Genomic DNA, 20,695 nt, shown 5'->3' on the forward strand with positions numbered 1-20,695 from the left:
GCAGAGGGCTTCAGCTTGAGGAGGTGTAAGGTCACAGGAAACCATATTTTCAATGTCGACGTCACTGCCGTGAAATGACGTCATGGTATGGGCTGAGCTGTAGCTATCTTCAACTGTGAATGGCTCCACCTCATCATCCTGCAGAGCGCTAATTATAGCCAATGAGATCCCTTGAGACAGGACTTGCGCAGTTAGCGCGAAATTGACAAGGCGAAGGCAGGTGAGGTTGACAATAATTGTCAGCACAGTGTGCGGTACGGTAACACCATGTGCAAGTATAACGGCCGGAATTTGTGCGACCACTTAAGTGCCGTCAGGTACAGCTGGTGAGGAAAACAAGTCGACGTGTGTCAGAGGGAGGTGGTAGGCGAATAACAACCATGCAGCTCAAATGGCTGGGAGGCGGGTCCACAGGGTCAGCAAGAAGAGGGAAGTCAAGGCGAAGTGAGTTGGCCGAACAGTCAATGAGGGCAGAATGACTGTCGAGGAAATCCAGACCGAGAATGAGTTCATGAGGGCAATGCTCGATGACGGTGAAGAGAACGACAGTGTGTCTCTCAGCAATGCTGGGGCGCTATAACGTAAAATGATTCCAACCTGTTTTGATTCCAAATCCACGAGCGCCGCTCGCTGATTGGCTCATATTTCCGAGGCCGCGCCCACCTCGCCGGTGCGTCAAGCGACGTCACGAAACCGCAAAAACTGACACGTCATAGTGACGTTTACGCACTACTTATGCTAAATTATGCCGATCAAAACAGGAAACATCGCGGAATCACCGGCGAGTGACCCGTTCCGTTTGGAATCAAAAATGGCGGCGTTATTGCTGGTGCTGGCGGCGGCGGCTCGTCAGCTCGGGCGGAGGCGCGGAAGGAGGGAGGCCGAGGACGCGTTTGACATGCCAGACGACGTGTTTCGGCAGCACTTTCGTCTGAGGAAGGAAACTGTGCGGTGGCTGTGCAACGAAGTGGCGGAGGAGCTCGGAGGCGTGCGATCAACAGCGCTGTCGGTGGAGCGACAAGTGTTGTGCGCGTTGCGTTTCTTCGCGACGGGCAGCTTTCAGGGGTCCGTTGGGAGCGAGGAGACGATTGGCGTGACGCAGCCTGCGGTCAGCAAGTGCGTGCGACGCGTGGCGGAGGCAATCGTCCACGCCGGGACTCGGAACAAGTGGGTCCACTACCCGAGGACGTCGGAGGAAAAGGCGGCCGTGAAAGAAGGGTTCCTTCGACGCGGCGGCATTCCCGGCGTCATCGGCTGCGTGGACGGCAGCCTTATTGCCATCATCGCACCGAAGGGCGACAACAAGGCGGCATACATGTGCCGCAAAGGCTTCTATGCCCTTAACAGCATGTTCGTAAGTATCGTCATGTTTGTCTAATTTGCCGTTCATAGCAACGCGTGGCTGATGCTGTGCACGCTTTCGTCAGATTTGCGACGCAGGCATGCGGATTCTGGCCGTCGACGCTCTGCGACCGGGGTCGGATCACGACGCACACGTCTGGAGAACGACGTGGTTGCGCCGTCGTTTCCAGGAGGGACACATTGCCAAGGCCGGCGAGCACCTCTTCGGTGAGCAGAGGGGAAAATTCATACAGTTGCCTAGCAGCACACAGTAAAGTGTACTCCCGCCGTAAGAGTATATGTTGGAAGCCCTAACCGTTTATATTATAGTAGCGTGTTAAGTATAGGTTACATAGGCGGGCTGGTAAATTTTTTTAATGAGTATCTGCTTGCAGCAAAATGACATTTAACTGCTGTATTGCAAGCTAATGTAAATTAGTGTACATTACGAAACAATTAACGTTTGTCTTGCCCCATTATTTTTTACACTGACATTAATTCGAGAATACAGACAACTCGGCCAAACGGCCACCTTGCTGGATGCTAATAATATGAAGTTTACTATTTACCACCAGCTATTGTTATCTGTGCTGATCACAGCAGCATCAAGTGCTCAGCCTGTACATTATTTTATTACAGCCTCTGTGTAGTAGGTGTATGTAACCTGACTCATGCTTCACTAGCTCAACCATGCGCGTTTGATTTGATACCATTTTTATGCTCGTGCAGGTGACAGCGGCTACCCCCTGGAACCATGGCTCCTGACTCCGGTCCCAGGCCATCCTCCCGCTCACACTGCAGAAGGCAGGTACAACACTGCACACGCTTCCATGCGGTCCGTAGTGGAACGCTGCATTGGACTTCTGAAGAGCCGCTTCCGCTGCCTTCAGAGGTACCGTGCCCTCCACTATGAACCAGACCGCGCAGCAAACATCGTTGCAGCGTGTGCAGTGTTGCACAATTTGTGTCTTGATGAAGGTGACAGTGCGTTTGATGAGGTTGATGATGATGACAGCAGCAAAAGCAGCAGTGACGATGCAAACGGTGGCCCCCTCCCACTTGTAGTTCCCCGAGTGAGGGCAGCACGCATAATGTACCTGAAAGGATGTGCTGCCCGTGACAATGTAATTACATTATTCGGAACCACACGACAGCAGCACCAGCACTACCTGCGAAGGGTGCGAAGGCGGCTGCGTCGGCAGCAGCACCGACAGCAGCAGTAAACGTGCCTGCAGTGTCAGGCACATATGCCTAATAAAGAGAAGGAACCAACGTGAAGGCGTATTGGCATGAGTGGATAGCGTGGTGTTTTTTTATAGAATCTGCTAAATTACCACCATTCATTTCACATAGCGTGTACCAATGAGCTGTCGCAACTGGAGATTATTGCATCATTCCACTGTGACACTACTTAGTAGCTGTGGATAGACAACGTTGTGGTCATTAGCAGAATGTCATAGCCACTTCTCTGGGCAGCAGGAGTTTGCTAGTTGAATTGCTGCTGCTGCTATTGCTACTGTCGTCTTGATGCATTTATCTACTGGCATCACCGCCACTGTCACCGCCGTCTGCACTGTGCATGGGAGGATATTGGACTTCGTCTCCTCGCTTCCTGCTTGGGCCGCAGCAAAGCACACTTTTCGCTCCATCATATGTACTGTTCTTGCACACCTTGCAGGCCCCACACAGCTTTGCCACACAGCCTCCGCACAGTTCCTTTTCAACAGGCCAAGTCATGCTGACACAGATCGCCTGGCATGTCAAGCACATGATGCTCCCTTGGATGTACATTCATTTGTACATAGTTGTATAACTGTACATATATGAAACTCGTTCCTTCATGTCCCTACAGTAAACGAACAATTTCAACACATCTTCAGTGTCATGTTTTATTCGAAGTGAATAACAGTCATCATGATACAAATCAATGTACACAGGGTACGATTTCACGGTGCCAAAGTGACAGTACGGTTTCCACTAAATGGGATCTAATACATTGTGAAAGGCTGCTGGCACACATTAAATCACATAAATGTCTGTCATTGACACTGTTTTTCTTTGGGCTCATCCACGATCATTTGCGTTCACCCAGCAACTTCACAGCACAAAAAGGTGTTGCAAGACTTGCGTGTTATGCATCCGTGTTTGTAGCACAAAATAGATGCTATTTGTAATAAATACTGCCACAATAGGGCCACCCGTGTGAAAGTGCAGTCCGGCGCCTTTAAGGAATGACAGACGTGAAAAAGTACCGTGCACTTTGATAATCTGACATATAACAAGGCCAACAAGAACAGCCTGGCAGTGAATGTAGTAAAATAATGACTACATTGGGTGAATAAAAAATTCTCAACATCAATGGGGACTAGATTGCATTGCTATCACCGGTATGGAAACCTGATATATCACAATAACTATTGCAAGTAACACGCACGTGTTGCTAAAATAAATAATATGGCCACTTGTGGGTTCCATAGGGCAAATAAGATTGGAAACAACATAAATATAGTGTGAAAATCATAACAGTGGATTTCAATACCTGTTATCACAGCATTTGTGTGTGAAACACTGTTGTGGCTAAAATAAAAGTGACTACTTAGTCAACATGTTCCTTGAAAAGCAATGAATACATAAATAGCTCATAAACAACAAAACGAAAGCACACACCTAACCAAAAAGATGAAACATTAGACACAGTTCACTCACTGAGACAAACTTGCTCAGCAAGTGGAACATAAGAAAAAACTTGCAATAAATTATGCATCATGAAACATTAAATAATAAACAAATGACATAATGAACAACATATATATAACTACGGCTGAGGCGGCTCGCGGAGGCCACGGGCGAGGGCAGCCACGAGCTGGCGTAAGGTGGCTGCGACGAGGGCAGTCGCCTCCCGCAAACCCCTCGTCTCCACCACCAACTGCTGCTGCACCACGCGAGAGGCCCTCTGCTCCTCCACCAGTTGTTGATGATGCTGCGAAAAAAATGCACTTACTGCAGCTAGAGGAAACGAAATTAAATTGTTCGTTTCATCAGTGTTTGCAAGGGTTACACTTTCAGCACGATTACTCTAGAGGGCAGTGAGAACGTATGCATATGACGTGAGAAGTTGAAGTGCAAACTGTATATGATCTGTTATGTTATAAGCATGTTCAAAGACAGAAAATGCTACCAAGCCACCTTTGTCACTAAGAAAGCAATGTCGGTGATAAGCTGAATTTACCTGCAAAAGATGAGCATGCTGTGCCGGTACATGCAACCACGGAAATGCTTTGTAATTTGCGAAGTAACAGAATGAGAAAGCATCTCACAGAGGATACATAAGTAAACAAACCAATGAACACTTCAGCCCAGTGAATACAGATGCCCTCTTAAAAAATTGCAACCTGGGCAAGTTGTACGTACCTGTCTGTGTTGCTCAAGAAGCATCTGGTGGAAGGCGACAGCCTCCACGTTTGCAGCCTCCGCCAGCTGCCTCTGCCTCGCGCATTCCTCTGCTGCCCTGCAGGCCGCATCCTCTAGCAGCTGCTGCTGCCGAGGTGGTCTTAGGGGCTGCAGCCGAGGTGGTCTTTGGGGCTGCTGCCGAGGTGGTGGTCCTTAAAAATTAAATGGGCAAAGAGGATAACAAATTTGTTGTGCCCTTCTATGTTGAACATTCACTGGTTCATAGGTAGAAACATAGGAAACTATTACCGGCAACAAGCTGTAGGCAATATAAACCTTACAGTTGGATAAATAAATAAAGCGACACCACAGCACTACAATATGCTGCACCAATATTAATTTCTACACGACAACTTGAACGCTACAGAAGCTGCATTACAAGTGGTATGATTAGTCAAACAGAATATAGTTTCGTCTTGCACAGTCAGATTATGGCATGGACTAGCTGTGTTTCTTTGTAGGTGACTATGTGAAATAAATTTTTTTCTGTTTAAAAGTTCACAACAGGCAGTGCTTTCTTCTGAAGGCTTCGCATTTCAATTGCTGTTAAAGTGCCTTACGTGCAGTGCCGCTCGTCCCCGGCTCTGTGCCCACGGATACTTGGGGTGGGGCCGTCGGGAGAGGCACATGGGCGGCAGCGGCCTCTTCCTCGCTGGAGCTTGCCTGCTGCAATAACAAAGCATAGTAGACACACTATGTGAGCATTGCACCTGATGAATATGATTTTAATACTGTTATTGTTGCTTCAGTTCCATGAACTGTTTGCCGAGTCTATTCAAATTTATTCACTCTGTACAGAATATGCTTGATACATCAACTGAATTACTCGTGACTACACATGCTTCACGGAGTAACGAACCATATAATCAATCACAGGACATTTCTGAACAGCATTGGTTTCTTATGTTATTCTAGGGGGGGCCAGATTTTCATTTCTGCAAAGTATGGATATCATGTGCTGGCATGTGTTCTTAATTGCAAGAAAACAGACATAAACACAAAGCAGTAAAACATTCATCAGCTCTGAACAGTGCAACTTCCCCAAACCGGTCCACATAGCAACACAAAACACTACGCACCTCGGCGTCATCAGGAAAAAAATCGACCGGCGCGTAGCCTGCGCCGGTGCGGCTCAAGACGTCCAACACACGGCCCTCCAGCCCGCCCAACCTGCCTCCTCCTGTTTTCCTGCAAAAACATGAACACAGTGAGCTTACGTTCCAAAGTATGTTGAAAGCTGCAGGCTCACCTCCTCTCCGACCCAACTTGCGCGGCAAGTTTTTTTAAGTCGTGCACAATTCGCGCCCAATACTGGCGCCAGCGCCGGGCTGTTTTTACAGCCGGCCCTAGCGCGTTGAGCACCCGCCGCGGTAGCTCAGTCAGCTAAGGCGTTGCGCTGCTGAGCTCGAGATCGCGGGATCGGATCCCGGCCGCGGCGGCCGCATTTCGATGGAGGCGAAATGCAAAAACGCCCGTGTGCTTGCGTTGTAGTGCACGTTAAAGAACCCCAGGTGGTCAAAATTAATCCGGAGCCCTCCACTACGGCGTGCCTCATAATCAGAACTGGTTTTGGCACGTAAAACCCCAGAAAGAAGAAGAAGCGCGTTGAGCGCGGCCGTCAGCTCATTCCACAACGCTTTTTTATGCGCAGCACTCATACTTGGCGAGAGGCTTGTGGCGCCTCTCGCCAAGTACGGGTGCTGCTCCATAAACTCAACAAGCAGAGTGGTTTGAGCTGCCGATACGCGGGGTCCTGGAGGTGCAGCCATTTTTTCGTACTTTCAATTTTCGCCGGACCGCGGCAAATTAATACAAGCAACAAGTCGTATCGTTTCACATATCATTTCACCATGCCGTTAAAAAATAGTGGTTACACTTACTCAATGTTTTGTAACATTATCACAACATAATCACTGTTTTTCTGAAACGTAATAAACTTCACAAACAAACAAAATAACAGATCGTTTTCCCCGGTTAAGTCCACTTACAACATGTAGGGGGGCTTTATCACTGCGCACTTCACCCACACCCGGAGACAGACAGTTCAGATCGTTGTGAAATGAAAAAGTTTGCTTACCAGTATCTGCTGCAGTACATCGTGCTGCTTTCCAACCTTCATAGATTCTTGGCTATCCTGTGCGAATAAAAGCAAATGTGAGCATCCCGCGACCACCGCAGATGTTCAGATGCGACTGTCTAGGCATTAGGCACAAGAGGTCGATGTTGTTTACTCACCTTGCGCTTCGCTTTCACGGTTTCCATGATGTTCACAGCTTCCGAAATTCTTCTCGGGCGAAAGCACACCACGGAGGCCGAGACTCATCTAATCGTGCAGTGTTACGTGCAAAGGTACACTAAATGCGGGACACGCACTGATCAGCTGCTTCTACGTAGCCGCCATCTTACCTGTGCGCAGCAAAATGGCTCGGACTGGCTCGGATGCGGAATCGACGCGTGTGTGACTACGGCTCGAAAAATGCGAATACTTGCTAATAATTGGCAACACGCGTCTACCACTTGCGCGTCAAAACATTACAAAACAGTTTTAATGTCAGCGAAAAACAATGATCTATTTATTAGGCGTTTACATCTAACATGAACTTGCTATACGGCCCCTTTAGGAGTAAAAAACAAGCAAAGCGTGCTTCCGGCAAAGATGGAGGCTGCTGATTGGCCTGTTTGAAAAACGTCGTCGTGTCCCGCCCCCATACGCATGTTCTGCGGCGTCATTTTGACGTCAGGAGTTTGGAATCAAAATAACTTGGAATCATTTTACGTTATAGCGCCCCTGAGTCGGCAAGAGCACATGTCAACAATAACGACATTCCCTCCATCGGCGGCTCGTACAGCTCGGTTCGGGGCAGGCGTCAGAACTTTCTTGAGCCGACGGCGAAGAGCAGCACTCATAATGGACACATTCGCCCCGATGTCAATCAACGTACACACAGGAACATTGTCGACGAGAACATCCAAAAGACTCTTGTTCGTTGGTAAGCTGAAGCAAGGATTTCGTGCTAATGTCCTCATTGCACGTTCACTTCCAGAAGCTTCACTGTCTAGTTCTCCGTCGGGTCGGGGGTGCGGCGAAGTGGTCGGAGGAGCATGGCGTGACGGGGGCGAGCGAGATTGACGGCGGGAGGGCGAAGGCGAGTGGGAGTAACGGAGTCGTGTCAGATGTGTCGCAGGGTCAGATGATGGGTCGGGCATAGAAGGAGCAAAGGAAAAGAACACGCTTAGAGGGACTTGGGTTGTAATCAGAAGAAAAGCGCGTCAGAGAAGTCTAGCGGCTGTGGCAGTGGCGAGCGATATTTCCAATGCGGCGGCAGTTAAAACAGATCGGCTTGTCGTCCACGGTTCGCCAATCGGACGGGTTGCGCTGCCCATTAGAGGAGTAAGAAGAGCGGGGTGGATACGCGTGGTGAGAAAGAGGTTCCGAGCGCACGGAACGGATGGAGTGCAGGCCGACGTTGGACAACTCTTGACGGACGATGGCCTGGATCGAGGAGATCGTCGCCGGAGAATGATCAGGTGACGGGAATGAAGGGGCCGCCGGTTGTGCTGCTTCGACCTCACGACGAATGATGCGGGTTCAGTTGTCACACCGCGAAGGCTGGTGGAAGAGGTCGTCACAACATGAGGTAGCAGCTGTGTTCGGAAATCGCGTGATGTGCTGAGATACCGGGCGGCTTTTAGCATGCTCGAGACGGCGGCACTCCTGGAGGATCGTATCGATGCTGGTGACGTTCGTAAACACCAGTAAATTGAAGGCATCGTCAGCAATGTCTTTGAGGACGTGATTAACCTTATCCTCCTCCGATATGCTCGAGTCAGCCTTGGCACAAAGGGCCAAGACGTCGAGAATGTAGGACAGGTAGGACTTGATCGACGTCTAAACACGTGTGGCAAGGGTCTTCTTGGCATTGAGTTGGCGACCGAATGGATTGTCGGAGCTTCTCTTTGAAGAGATCCCAGCTCGAGATCTCCTCTTGGTGAGTCTGGAACCATGCCCGTGGAGCTCCGTCGAGGTAGAAAAGAACGTTGGCTAGCATAACAGTCGGATCCCACCTGTGACTTGTGCTGACACGTTTGTATCAGCGGAGCCAGTCGTCGACATCAGGACTACCGACTCCGGTGAAAACACCAGGGTCCCGAGGAGGGGAAACGCTGACGTAGGTCGTAGCTGCAGGCGGAGACGCTTGCATAGATGAAGTGCCGGCAGCACGAGCCAATGTTTCAGTGGCGCCGTTGCGACCGCTGCGAAGCTCCATGATTGGTAGGGGGAGCGACCGAACTTCCACCAAATAATGTTACGTGTAACTGAGGCCCAACGCTATTGACACTTTATTTACAGCGAAGATAACTGTGATGTAGAGGTTTCGCTTCCAAAACCCACACATTCCGCACCTAAGGGGCACTGCTTGTAACTACGCCCACCTATATATAAGGAGCTGTCTAAGCTAATAAAGAACTTCTTCGACTCGGTACCCATCTGCGTCTGCTTGAGTTACTCGGGAGTGCCCCCCGCGTTTCCCGCGTGCCCGGCGTGGCATCCATGGCCGCCGTGCCGATACAACAATTGGCGACGAGGATAATCCACATGCATCGCAGCTAAATAAATGTAAGTCGTCGACTGCGAGCTTAGTTCTGTGGCAAACCCATTCACTTTATTTCTGCCTGCCACCATTATTTTATGGCTCCCCCTTCGTCTTCTTCCCCACCCTGCTTGCAACAAGCCTTCTTCGACGTCTTGACTTCGCCTCATCTCCTGCCTTACGTCCTGCCTCGGAATGAACGCCGTTATACCTCCTCCTGCCTTCTTTCAGTGCCCCGGCATGCCGGTAATTCCCTGGCGTGATTGGCATCGCGTCTTGCAGGTGTATATCGACGCCGCCGCCAAGGACGCCATGCTGGTGCACAAGAAAGCACTCCTACTGAACGTCTTAGGAGTGGAGGGCGTCCGGATATACTTCGCCGCTGTTGAAGAGCAGACGCAGGCCGGCGCTGACGGAGGAACCAGCGACGCCGAGGCAGTCGACGTATTCCAGGAGGTGCTAGCGGTACTCGGCAGGTGTTTTGCGCCGGAAGAAGACGAAGTCGTTACACGACTACAATTCAAGAGGAGGACACAAGGTACGGAGGAGTCTACTACGACATTTCCGAAAGACCTCCAGAGGCTTGCAAAAACATGCGGGTTCGGGACAGCAACGGATGCTATGTTCACAGACCATATTTTTGGCGGACTACTGTCAAACCCGCTACGCCGCAGATTTATTCAGATGGGTAACGAGCTTTCATTTCAAAAGTCTTTGGATATTGCAAGGGAAGAAGAACGCACTGACAAATTGATGCAAGAACTCAGCGTTCTTCACGTAGACGCTGTTTTACATCAGCAAGGACCGCAACATGGTCGACGCGATGAGCATCGCCTGCGACGTGACAGGCAAGATGGCGGCCTTCCCCCAGCCGGGTCAAGGGCAAGATGGCGGCAACTGGTCCAGCCTCCCTCCCCAACCGGGTCATTATGGTGGCCAATGCCGCGAGCGTCCCCGACCGAGCCGAGGTCACGATGGCAGACAGCGAGAGCGAGGAGGTGGGCCTCCCCGTCAGGAAACCGGGCGCCTCCTCTCCCTCCGCGTCGTCGTCTACTCGAGCCGACGGCTGCTTCCGTTGCAGGTCGCCACAGCGCTGGGCAAATTTTCCGAGTTGTCCAGTGCGCCGCAGGTTCTGCCAGACTAGCGGAAAGAAGGGTCATCTTTTTCCAAATGTGCCATTCTGATGAAGACACCCAAGAGTCGTTGACGTGGTTGAGAAGCGGGTCAGCGCGGTTACGCATACTGCGACCGTCTTACATATTGAAGACGCTATCGGTGCCCTGGCCCTCTTGCGCGTTCCCGTGCTGGTCAACGACGTGGTGTTGCCACTTATGATTGACACCGGGGCGGTGCTGTCCCTAATGCATCTTGGACACTACCAACAGTATATATATTTCGCGCACATCCTACTTCGACCGTCACATCTGGTTCCATAAAACAACTCAGAGCATGTGGTCAAGATATTGGGACCCTTCAAAGCGGAAGTACGATTTCAGGACAATTCAGCACCTGTCACATTTTACGGGACGGAAAGGGGCTCGTCACTACTTGGGTTCGATGCCATTAAGGCATTGAAGATTATCATTGTCGGCGAAGCCATGTCCTTTACTGAGGTATCGCCCAGCCCACTGGACTCCGGCGTTACGTCGCGTCGGACTTGCGTGAACTTAATTGTACGGCACAGCGGACTTTGCAACTACGCCGCAGGCCAACCCCTGTTCGTTGTCACCGCCAGTGACTGTGAACATGTGCCGAGTGTTAGAGCCTCCTGCTTTTGCGGACTTGCACATTGCAGCGGACCATGCGACTGTACTCCGCCCAATCCTCCGACCCAGGGGGTGCTGTACTCCGACCCAGGGGGTGCTGCATGTAACTACTCCCGCCTATATATAGGAGCTGTCTACGCTAATAAAGGACTTCTAGGCCTCGGTACCCATCTGCGTCTACTTGAGTTGCTCGGCCACCGTCCCGGCGTGCCCCGGCGTTTCCCGCGTGCCCGGCGTGGCATCCGTGGCCGCCAGGTCGATACAACAATAACAGAGGCCAAAATGGCGACACTATATCAAGCGGGACGCGGTCGACTTACTTCTCCTCAGTGCACCCACACTGTGGCGGCGGCTGTTTCGTATCAATATTAACGTCTCCATACCTAACAAGTGTCGTGTTCCCAACCACTGGAGGAAATACGACCCAAAATACAACGTGCGCGTGTTCAGCTTTCCTTGGGATAATCGTCTGTGCAATAAGTGGATGTGCTATACTTACCGCAAGGAGGTTCCATCCCTTCTCAGCACTCCAGAGTGAGTAATGTCAAATCTTTTTTAGTTAGCGTTGGCCCAAACACTCCTTATAACATGTTGTTCGCAGAACATTTAAACGGTACCTAAGAATGACCTCTACCGAATGTGTTATCGTGCCTTGAGCAGAAATCTTACTTACGTGCAGGTAGCATTCTCTACAAACGTACACATCATACCAGACTGAGAAGGAAGGTTATTTGAGGAGGAAGCATCGTTTACACCAAATACAGCACTGAAATGTTCAGCAAAACAATCAGAAGAGCTCGAGACAACCGCGCCATTTTCATAAAGAAGACAGACATCTCGGCGCTCTTTTTGCAACAGTCAGAGCGCACGTACGTAGATCCAGAAATATTTAGGATTGCCTGTCATGCTGGCTTCAACGCATTCATTTTGGTTAAAGTGGTCATTGTTACAATAAAAGTTGGAAAGACGACGACAGCACCTAAATTCAAGCTTCCACTTCTCCAGGGCTGTTTACCCCACTTTTGTGTGTGCAACATGCCAAATTTATTGCCCTTTTTATTTCTTTAAAAATGAGAGAACTTCGCCTTTTTTAACAATTTCGTAGGTATGAATATTCACACGCCATCTTCAATTACTTTCGTAAACCAATAAGCCTGTTAATCCACATCAGGTGCCTCATATACAAACGACCGCTCAATGTTTCAGGATAGTGGTACAAGCTTACGTAGTCTCCGAGAGAAAAGTTCAGACTGAGCTTCGTGTTATCGGAACGGATGCTGCGTTTCCTTGCTACCAGAGTTCAAGAAACACTTTGAGGATGGAACTTGTAATAATAATAATGATAGTAATAATAATAAATTTTTATCCTCTTCTGCCTTTATTTCATCATCATCATGACCATTACCCCGTGAGAACTTAGGCCACAAGTCCCTCTTAGATATGAGCGACGCGAACACATTTCTCTGTATGAGAGGATGTGTGCGTATTTTGCGGCTATACCCCAAAGAATCCTTCAAAAGGAAGGCTGAATCTTGACAGCTTTAGAAGGACTTCGTTTCGCGCAACGCGGCGTCTAATTCCAGCTAACTGTATGCTGCCGTGGATGAGATTCCCTTTCAGTATATTACAGCCCGAGGACATATGCAAAACCATTTGTCTGGCATGGCAACCATGCCACCACGTAGGAGTGTCAAGATTACGTTGTAGCTTTTAAACTTAATAGGGCCTCACTAACTATATTTTCCAGCAAGTTATGGAAAACAAAAAAATGCATCATGACAGTGAGAAAGAAATTAGACTACACGGCACATTCACTTTTGCCCATCACCATCGCCCAGAAAATCCATGTTCAAGGAATGAACTCTGCAACACACTTCGATCACAATCAACTGTATTTGTAACACATATGACAATACTCCATTCAAACATATAAATAGAAATAATTAAAAAAATTACGAAAGAAAAGCGCTGGCGCTCGCCGCATGCGGGGCCACAGTTTTGTTGCATTACCATCGCAGGGGTCGCCGCTCGGAGACAAGCTCGTAGCGCTTGCCGAGGACTTCCACGACACGCCTTGCCCAAGCTGACCACCACTTCAGCGTAGCGGGGCCCTCAAATCGCTCCTATACGCCTAGCGAAAGCATCGTCCCAGTGAAAGGAGCGCCCTTAAATGTCCCTGGTGACGTAGTCGACAGCGCCAGCACCGTCAACTCCTCAACGTAGAAACACACAGCTGAGGTGACAATAAGGCCGCCCGCAGAGCCAGGAACTGTGGTGCCACAATAGCTGGGACAAGGTGCGGCCGAGTAGACGGCAGGCACAAGTGCGGCGCTGCACGAGACGACGGCTGCAGCCTGCTGCCATTGTGCGCCGTTCCGTGCCTACAACGCCGTAGTGCCTGCGCCTCTGGGCGGGGTGAGCCTGCTAGAAGACAAGAAAGATGCGAGTGTCTCTGAATGAGCCACGAAGAGCATCAATGTCGCTAATTGCATGTGTTATCTCTAGCCAGCACAGGAAATATGAAATTCGTTACAGCAGATGAACGCACAATATGGTAATGAACAACTCATTGATGCATGGATTTAGCGTGTCTGAAACTGCCAATGACGTTCTCCGCACAGGTAATGGAATATACTTCAGAATACTGATAATTCTTTCATTGCCTTTCGAAAGAATGATAGGTAGATTTATCTTTTAGACTTCTAGGAAAGAGGGTCTTTCTAGGAAGAAGTTCTGCTAAAGGAATACTTAAATACTGACAAAGCTTTAGAAAGCGTGACTGTAAAAGAAGGGATGATGCTTGGAATGCACTATAGCAGCATACACCAACATGGATGAGTACGCACACTTTTCTAGTTACTTCAAACAATTCTGCATCTAATCGGGCAGGGTGCTTCAAAACGCTATGACTAGTGCTTGACACCATAGCCGTCGAGCAACCACGGTGGGTAAAAGATTCATGAAAGGAAAGACTGTCATTCACCCGAATCATTTGCTTCGAGTTGTCGCTTGATTCGTCTTCGTGCTGCGTTCAGCTAGACTCCTGGTTAGCTCAGATGGAAGAAAGGCCACACAGGAAGGGCGTTGATACTGGCTTCAATTCGTGAACCAGGACGAAGGTTGCTTCAATAGTTCAGCTTTCATTTATATCCAGCTTTTGTGTACAAGTAGCAGCTAGAGTCCCAAACGGCTACGGCGCAAAGCTAGCGCGTTTTCACTGGAACAAACGGGCTTGTGACGAATAACTAAAAGTATACACGGTGAATGTTGAAAAACCAGGTGACAGACACGTTACAGAAAACAAGCCACACGAGACAAATGCAGTAATTAGGCTGTGGAAAGCTTGAATTTTTCACCCACATGGGTTAAAGATCCAGCAATGGAAGTCTATGAAAACGACGAAATGTTTGGCTCGATTTTGGAGGCAAAAACTGTCACTGTAATAAAACTAAGGCGGCTATCGAAATGGTCGGTAAAATGTATGTAGTCCGCATACTAAGCTTTCGATCGATGCCTTTCCAAACTCACCGCAATTGGCGTAACACTGCTCCCAAAAGCGATTTTTGAAACAAGGTGAGCTAACGGTGAAAAAGGTTTAAAATCAGGGACGATTATTTTTCTGTTCTTCGGTCTAATCATGCATAATCAGTGTGTATACGCCATTTACGATGAAGAGTTTTAATGGTTTTCCAGACGTCGCGTCACAGACAAGCGAAGTGGGCGTGGCCCGAAAAATTTTTAAGCAATTGTCGAGTGCTGATTGCAGAAATGGTATAGAAAAGTTTGGTATAGCGTTGCGTTATAGCGCCCTGGGATTTCGGTTACGTCAGGGCCAAACGGGGCGAAATCGACTTACCTAAAGGAATAACGAATTAGTGCTAGGCATTCCTTTCTCAACAGGACTCGTCGTACTTTCAAAACAGACGGCGGTGACCTTAACGAGCAAAACATTATTCTGTCTTACCGCCAAAATTATTTGCCATTTCTTTAGAGATCAACTCCATAACTTCGGACGTAAAAATGGCCTAGTTTAAAGAAGGCGTGGGTATACGAACAACATGCGTGCAAAATATTACAATTGAAACACAAACGGGCGCGTTTGAATTTCTAGAGAAATAGGCGTTCTCGACACCGAAAGCGACAAAAACGCCTCTCACTCGCTGAAATGGCGCACCACTCAAAACACTGATAACCAGCTCGCTTGGCTCTTTGGCAAAATATGAGAGGAAATTCGGAGCCCTTCTCTATGTGAAGATGGAAGACCAGTGAAGCTGCTGTTTTTTTATTATATTTTAACTTTCTTTATATTGGTGGTTACGTTAAATGGTTGAAAAGACACAACACGTAACTTCGTTCCGTCGCCGCGTGCCGTACGCTGTATGTGGAAGTGAAAGCGAGTTTAGGCGACTACATTCACCCCACCTTCCACCATTGGCCGCAGCACGTTGGGCCGCTGCGCGTTTGGCTCCTCGTCGCTTTCGCATCCATTCGCATTGTCTAGCGCGACAGCGCTCCTTGAAGTCGCGCTCTTTATCTTCGGAGAGAGTGACACGGGTCTTACCCATACTGAGTCCAAGGGGCAACTGATGACGTCGTAAGGGAAATGGCTACGTCAAGAGAGAATGAGGCACAGCTATTGGTTGGTAGACTATTACGTTTTATCACTGACATTTCGACACGCATCGTCATGGACTAGCGTTTGGGCAGAAGCGTTCCTCGCTCCAGCGCATTTTGTCTCTTTGGGTCCCACGTGTGACAACGATACGTCAAGGGTGCGTTACAGGCCCCCTAGCCCAGAGGGGTATGTGCCAATGATCTTGGACCCTTCCTGAACAATCACCAGGTTTGGCCCCACATGACAGGGGTAAGTGCCATGCGCCTGATCCCTTTTGCACGATCACCAGGATTGGCCCATTTTTTACTAATTGTTTTTCTACGCGTCGTTTTGTCCGCGGAGGCGATACGCCAGAACCTAGCCATATACAGCTTGACTGTTAAAAAATGTCCTGTTTCTTTTTTTTAATCTCGCGCCGTCTCAGGTTTTCCGGATCCATGCGCGGTGGTGTCCGCTTTGTCCGCCTTGTAGTCTGCTTGTCTACTGTTCCGGCTGCCGTGAAGGATACACGGTAATCAAAGACTCCCCACATTTTGGAATAATAGTTCGTAGTACTGAGGCGTTGTTAACATGACACGTAAAATGAATAACGATGCTTATTCTGAAAATTACGGTAGTTGTGAAATTCGTAGTACAGAAATATTTTTACATTGAAACTATAAGAAGTGAGCAGGGGATTTCCAAAAAGTTCGATAATCTGAAAAGTTCGTTAGTGTGGTGTTTCTAGTAACGAGCTTTTGCTGTATGCTCTGTGGTAGAATAAACTGCATACTACAATATTCCTATGCTGCGTCATTGGTTACGACTAGGAGTGTGCGAATACCCAGTTTACAATTTAGAAACAAATGGAAATAATGAAAACCAAGTAGGAGTTGAATAAGAAAACTATTGGTTCTAAATGAAATGTTTTAACCAGGAGAGGTACGAAAAAATTACGTAATTTTATTGCAGCGCCAATATTTTACAGGAAATTATACTTTTTGGTCAACAAAATTATCTACTACAACACTTTTGCTTGACAGTACCACAACTGCTGTTATTGAATGTCATGAAGGAAGGATACCAGATTTTACTAGTATAACCCGCACCAAAAATTCAAAAAATGAAGTAGTAAAGTCGGGGTGCGCGTTTTATGCAAATTTCGCCTTAAGACATGGCATAAGCAGCGTGGCCACAATGCGTGGCCATTGTATCGTGGCCTAAGTTCAACAATTTAATTGAATTATGTAGATGCGCGTGCTAAAACCATAATCATAATGTCAGGCATGTCGTAATGGTGGACTCCGGATTAATTTTGACCCTCTGGGGTTCTTTATTGGGCACCTAAATCTAAGCACACGAGCGTTCCTTTATTTCGCCCCCGTGGAAATGCAGCTGCCGCAGTCGTGATCGAAACCGCGACCTCGAGAAACGCCATAGCCTCCTGGTTAGCACAGACAGCAGAGCAACCGTCCTGGACAGGTGTTTGTCCCGGGTCCGATACCATGGCCAGGACACATTTTTCAGTTACGGAGCGTTCTTTCTTAAAAAATGCAGTATCGGTTTTCTTTGCAGCTTCATTCTACAGTCAAGTAGAATGACAATTTTCTCTTTTTTAACAGCTCTTTGGACAGAATGGCTACAACTCGCAACTTTCAAAAGGCGAAAACAATAAAAGGAGAAAAACTATCGTGTACTTCGATTTAGGAGCACGTTAATGTACCCCATGCAGTAAAAATTATTTCAAAGTCCCACACATGCGCTGCCTCATAATCATATCATTGTTTTGCCACATAAAACCCTAGAATTTTGACCTTTACAAAGTGGAACTATTTCGCTAAGACCATCCTTGATCTGTATATAATCAAGTGACGGAACTCAAGCAAGCCATGCAAGTCTTCGGGCTCGCGAGGAAAAAAGTCGCTATATTGAGTCGCTATAGAGAACGAACAAGGTTCTCTGTAGCTTGTTAAGTTGGAATACTAGTTTCATTTATTGGGTATTCTTAATAGTTCATAGTAGTTCTGTGCCTATGTTATTTTTTCTTTGCCCTCTTATACTCTTTTATCTGTATCCATGTAATTATAGAGCATCTATCCCCTCCCTTCTATGACTGCAGTTATTTTGTGTCCTTTCCATCACTGCGTACTTCAGGTGTGCATAGAAAAGTGAAACCGTTAAGAAGCCTACGGTCTTTTCCTTTCCTTTGCGCCGTCGTATTTACGATAAGTTAGCGGTGTACTGTCTCCATTATACGACCCAATATAGGCAGGTTATAGAAATGTGTCGTTTTTCGTATATGACTCAGTACAGAGTTGTAAACTTGATGCGGCATTTTTTTCTTTTCTCTTAAATTTCCAACCAGATGTTTGCTCTTTTGGTACCTGTAGATGTATACACAACATTCTCTTACCAGCTTTTGCTGTAAAGTCAAAGTACCCAGGGATTGGACCCTATAACGCAGCCTAAAACGCCCTCCGCTAGTCTCAACTTTGGTATTGAATTTGAGGAAACATACAGAGCCTCTGTGTTGAAATAAAAGCACCCTCCGACGTACCTGTCTTACCGTGACGCATTCGGAGTACGAATAAGTACTTGGACTCAATAAATACGGGCCGAAACGATCGATATTACGATGCTAAAGTTAGGATTTGCCAGATAATTCGAATTTCACCAGTAAGCACGCATGCACCTTAATCCTATGGTAACTACAATAACGACCCCTTTAGTGTCAGTGGCAGTTTCAGCGGAGCTTAGGGTACAGTGCGTGCGTTGAACACACAATTAACTCTCATAGAAAACGCCTATTTTCTGCCCAGCCTAGGAAGATTTTAAAGCAATAACGGTACTTCACCATCGCTGATTACGGTATTTACCTGATTCTAATGCGTGCCTATTGTTTTTATAGGAAGTTGGGCCAAGAATTGCCTGCGCGCTACAAATGGATACGGAACGTTCTCGACGTTCGGTCACGTTACCGCATAACAAGACTGTCATGCGGCAAAGCTTTCATCAAAAACCGTTAGACGAAGCTCACTTTAGGAAACCGGTTGCCAGTTTAAAAAATCGAGTGCACGTTAAATTTCTGCGGCGTTTGGGAGATCTAATGTAAGATCTACGTTAGTTTTCTACTTTGTATACATATAAAGTGGGTGCACGTTTGATTAGTGGGCGTTTTAGATTCGGGGCAAATACTGCAAATTGAACCAGCGTTTTCGTGTTCTCCAGCATCTTGTTTAATTCGACCAGTCGGATAATTAGGTCAATTTTGTCGGTCACGTCAGGGTCGCTTAAATGAAAGTCGGCTGTATGTCATAATGCATACACCTTTTACGTACCGAAAACGGAACCGATTCACACAAGTTTTACAGCAAATTATTTAGGCAGTTATGACGCTTGCCAATATTTTTGCACAATTTAAAAAGTTCGGACCTTCATTCAACATACACAAAATACCAACATCTTGTCCGCGGTACACCAATGCATTTAGAACCACAGTATAACGAAGTTTGCTTATTCACGAGTTCGATATAACGAAATTTCAGTGCCGCCTCGAAGTAATACCGACACAACAAATGGAAACTTCCGTAATGTCAAGTTTCAGGGACTTCAAGAAGACACTGACGAAGCATTCACTTCTAGCTGCCAGCGCTTTTCGTGATAGCGTCGTCCCACTGTGGGGGACACTACCAGCCGTGGGGGTGGAGTGGACGCAAAAGCGTGGCTGGTTTCGCTTTGTACTGCTCAGGTGGTGCTATGATCGACACAGCAAGAAAATTTATTTTTTGTCGCCAACTAATAAATTAAGCAAAATAACTTTTTTTCATTCACTGTCCTTTTCTGGCTTCACTGTCACTGTCACATTCACTGTCATTCACTGGCCTTTTCGGATTGCCCCAGAATTCGGAACATTTTGCGGCCTCTTCCATGCAAGAATCCATCAGCTACTGTAATCACTTGCATGAAAGATGGAATTTGAATATAAAGAAAAGAAATTGCTGATTGGACCGATTTGTTATATCGAGGTTTAACTGTATAAGCTATAGGCATGTATTCGTCCAACTCTGATAGGGACAAGACACATTTTAAGATTTACTTCATTATGTCGATAATTCATTATATGAGTTTAACTCTACTCACACACATATTCGATTGTAGCAACTCTACTATAGGCTTCACGTACATAAATAGGATGGTATCCGTGTTGATTATATGTAATATTTAGTGTACTGACTTGTATTCATTCATAGAAACTCTCACACATGAAGGGATGATATTTCAGTTTTACTTTGTTATATAAAATAATTTGCTATATACCGATACAACCACACGAATATTTTTCGATATTGTAAGATCTTCGCCATAAGCTTCTCAGACATAAAAGGATGACACTCTGCATGTGCTAAGTTTTGAAAGCATGATATTTTTTTATAATAGAGCTGGTTATTTCATAAACATCATTACATCATGATGAAGCTGCAGCTCGAAGAAACGGAGATCGAATCCCGGCCATGGCGGCCCCACTACGGCGTGCCTCATAATGAGATCGTGGTTTTGGCACGTGAAAGCACCTAATTTAATTTTGAAGAAATGAAGCGAGCCAATGTATCATAATGTCATGATGCCTACACCTTTTAGGTGCCGAAAGTGGAACAGATTCGCGCAAATAAGTATTACAGCAAATTATTTAGGCAGTTACGACGCTTGCTAATACTTTCTCCACAAGTTAAAAAGACCAGACCTTCATCTAACGTACAAATAAAGTACCAACTTGATAATTTCACGTCAACAGTGCTTTACAGGGACATTGCAATGAAATGTTGGACCACATAAAATAACCTAGGAAATAGCATTAGGAAGATGCGTCACAGAAAGCTAGCAAGAATTTATACCAGAAGTGAAAAGGAATGCTACCATTAGCACACACTAGAAATAGCGCAGAATCCGAAGTG

General features: G+C 47.2%; 2 protein-coding genes across 2 annotated transcripts; one reads left to right on the plus strand and one right to left on the minus strand.

Moving 5' to 3' along the window:
• The first annotated feature begins 573 nt into the window (after positions 1 to 573).
• LOC119452969 (putative nuclease HARBI1) lies at positions 574 to 2,337 on the plus strand. The gene is made up of 2 exons (XM_049660386.1): positions 574 to 1,354; positions 1,428 to 2,337. Exons 1-2 carry the CDS (start codon positions 746 to 748, stop codon positions 1,614 to 1,616), a joined length of 798 nt encoding a protein of 265 aa, XP_049516343.1. The 5' UTR covers positions 574 to 745; the 3' UTR covers positions 1,617 to 2,337.
• Positions 2,338 to 4,156: 1,819 nt separating this feature from the next.
• On the minus strand, positions 4,157 to 7,559 carry LOC119441815 (uncharacterized). The gene is made up of 6 exons (XM_049661229.1): positions 7,027 to 7,559; positions 6,869 to 6,925; positions 5,871 to 5,979; positions 5,352 to 5,457; positions 4,753 to 4,943; positions 4,157 to 4,321 (listed from the first exon to the last, which is right to left on the minus strand). The coding sequence occupies exons 2-6, from the start codon at positions 6,886 to 6,888 to the stop codon at positions 4,157 to 4,159; spliced, it is 591 nt and encodes a 196-aa protein (XP_049517186.1). The 5' UTR covers positions 6,889 to 6,925; positions 7,027 to 7,559.
• Between the last annotated feature and the right edge of the window lie 13,136 nt (positions 7,560 to 20,695).

This window comes from Dermacentor silvarum, chromosome 1, assembly GCF_013339745.2.
Source record: "Dermacentor silvarum isolate Dsil-2018 chromosome 1, BIME_Dsil_1.4, whole genome shotgun sequence".
Taxonomy (NCBI): domain Eukaryota; kingdom Metazoa; phylum Arthropoda; class Arachnida; order Ixodida; family Ixodidae; genus Dermacentor; species Dermacentor silvarum.

What these genes read in the sequence shown, in the direction of transcription:
- LOC119452969 (XM_049660386.1), top strand. Translation starts at nt 746, where the DNA reads ATGCCGATCAAAACAGGAAACATCGCGGAATCACCGGCGAGTGACCCG. An exon ending in ATGCCCTTAACAGCATGTTC is followed by an intron (nt 1,355 to 1,427) that starts GTAAGTATCGTC and finishes CGCTTTCGTCAG; the next exon opens with ATTTGCGACGCAGGCATGCG.
- LOC119441815 (XM_049661229.1), bottom strand. Translation starts at nt 6,888, where the DNA reads ATGTACTGCAGCAGATACTG. An exon ending in ATGTACTGCAGCAGATACTG is followed by an intron (nt 5,980 to 6,868) that starts GTAAGCAAACTT and finishes ATGTTTTTGCAG; the next exon opens with GAAAACAGGAGGAGGCAGGT. An exon ending in TTCTTGAGCAACACAGACAG is followed by an intron (nt 4,322 to 4,752) that starts GTACGTACAACT and finishes TTTTTTTCGCAG; the next exon opens with CATCATCAACAACTGGTGGA.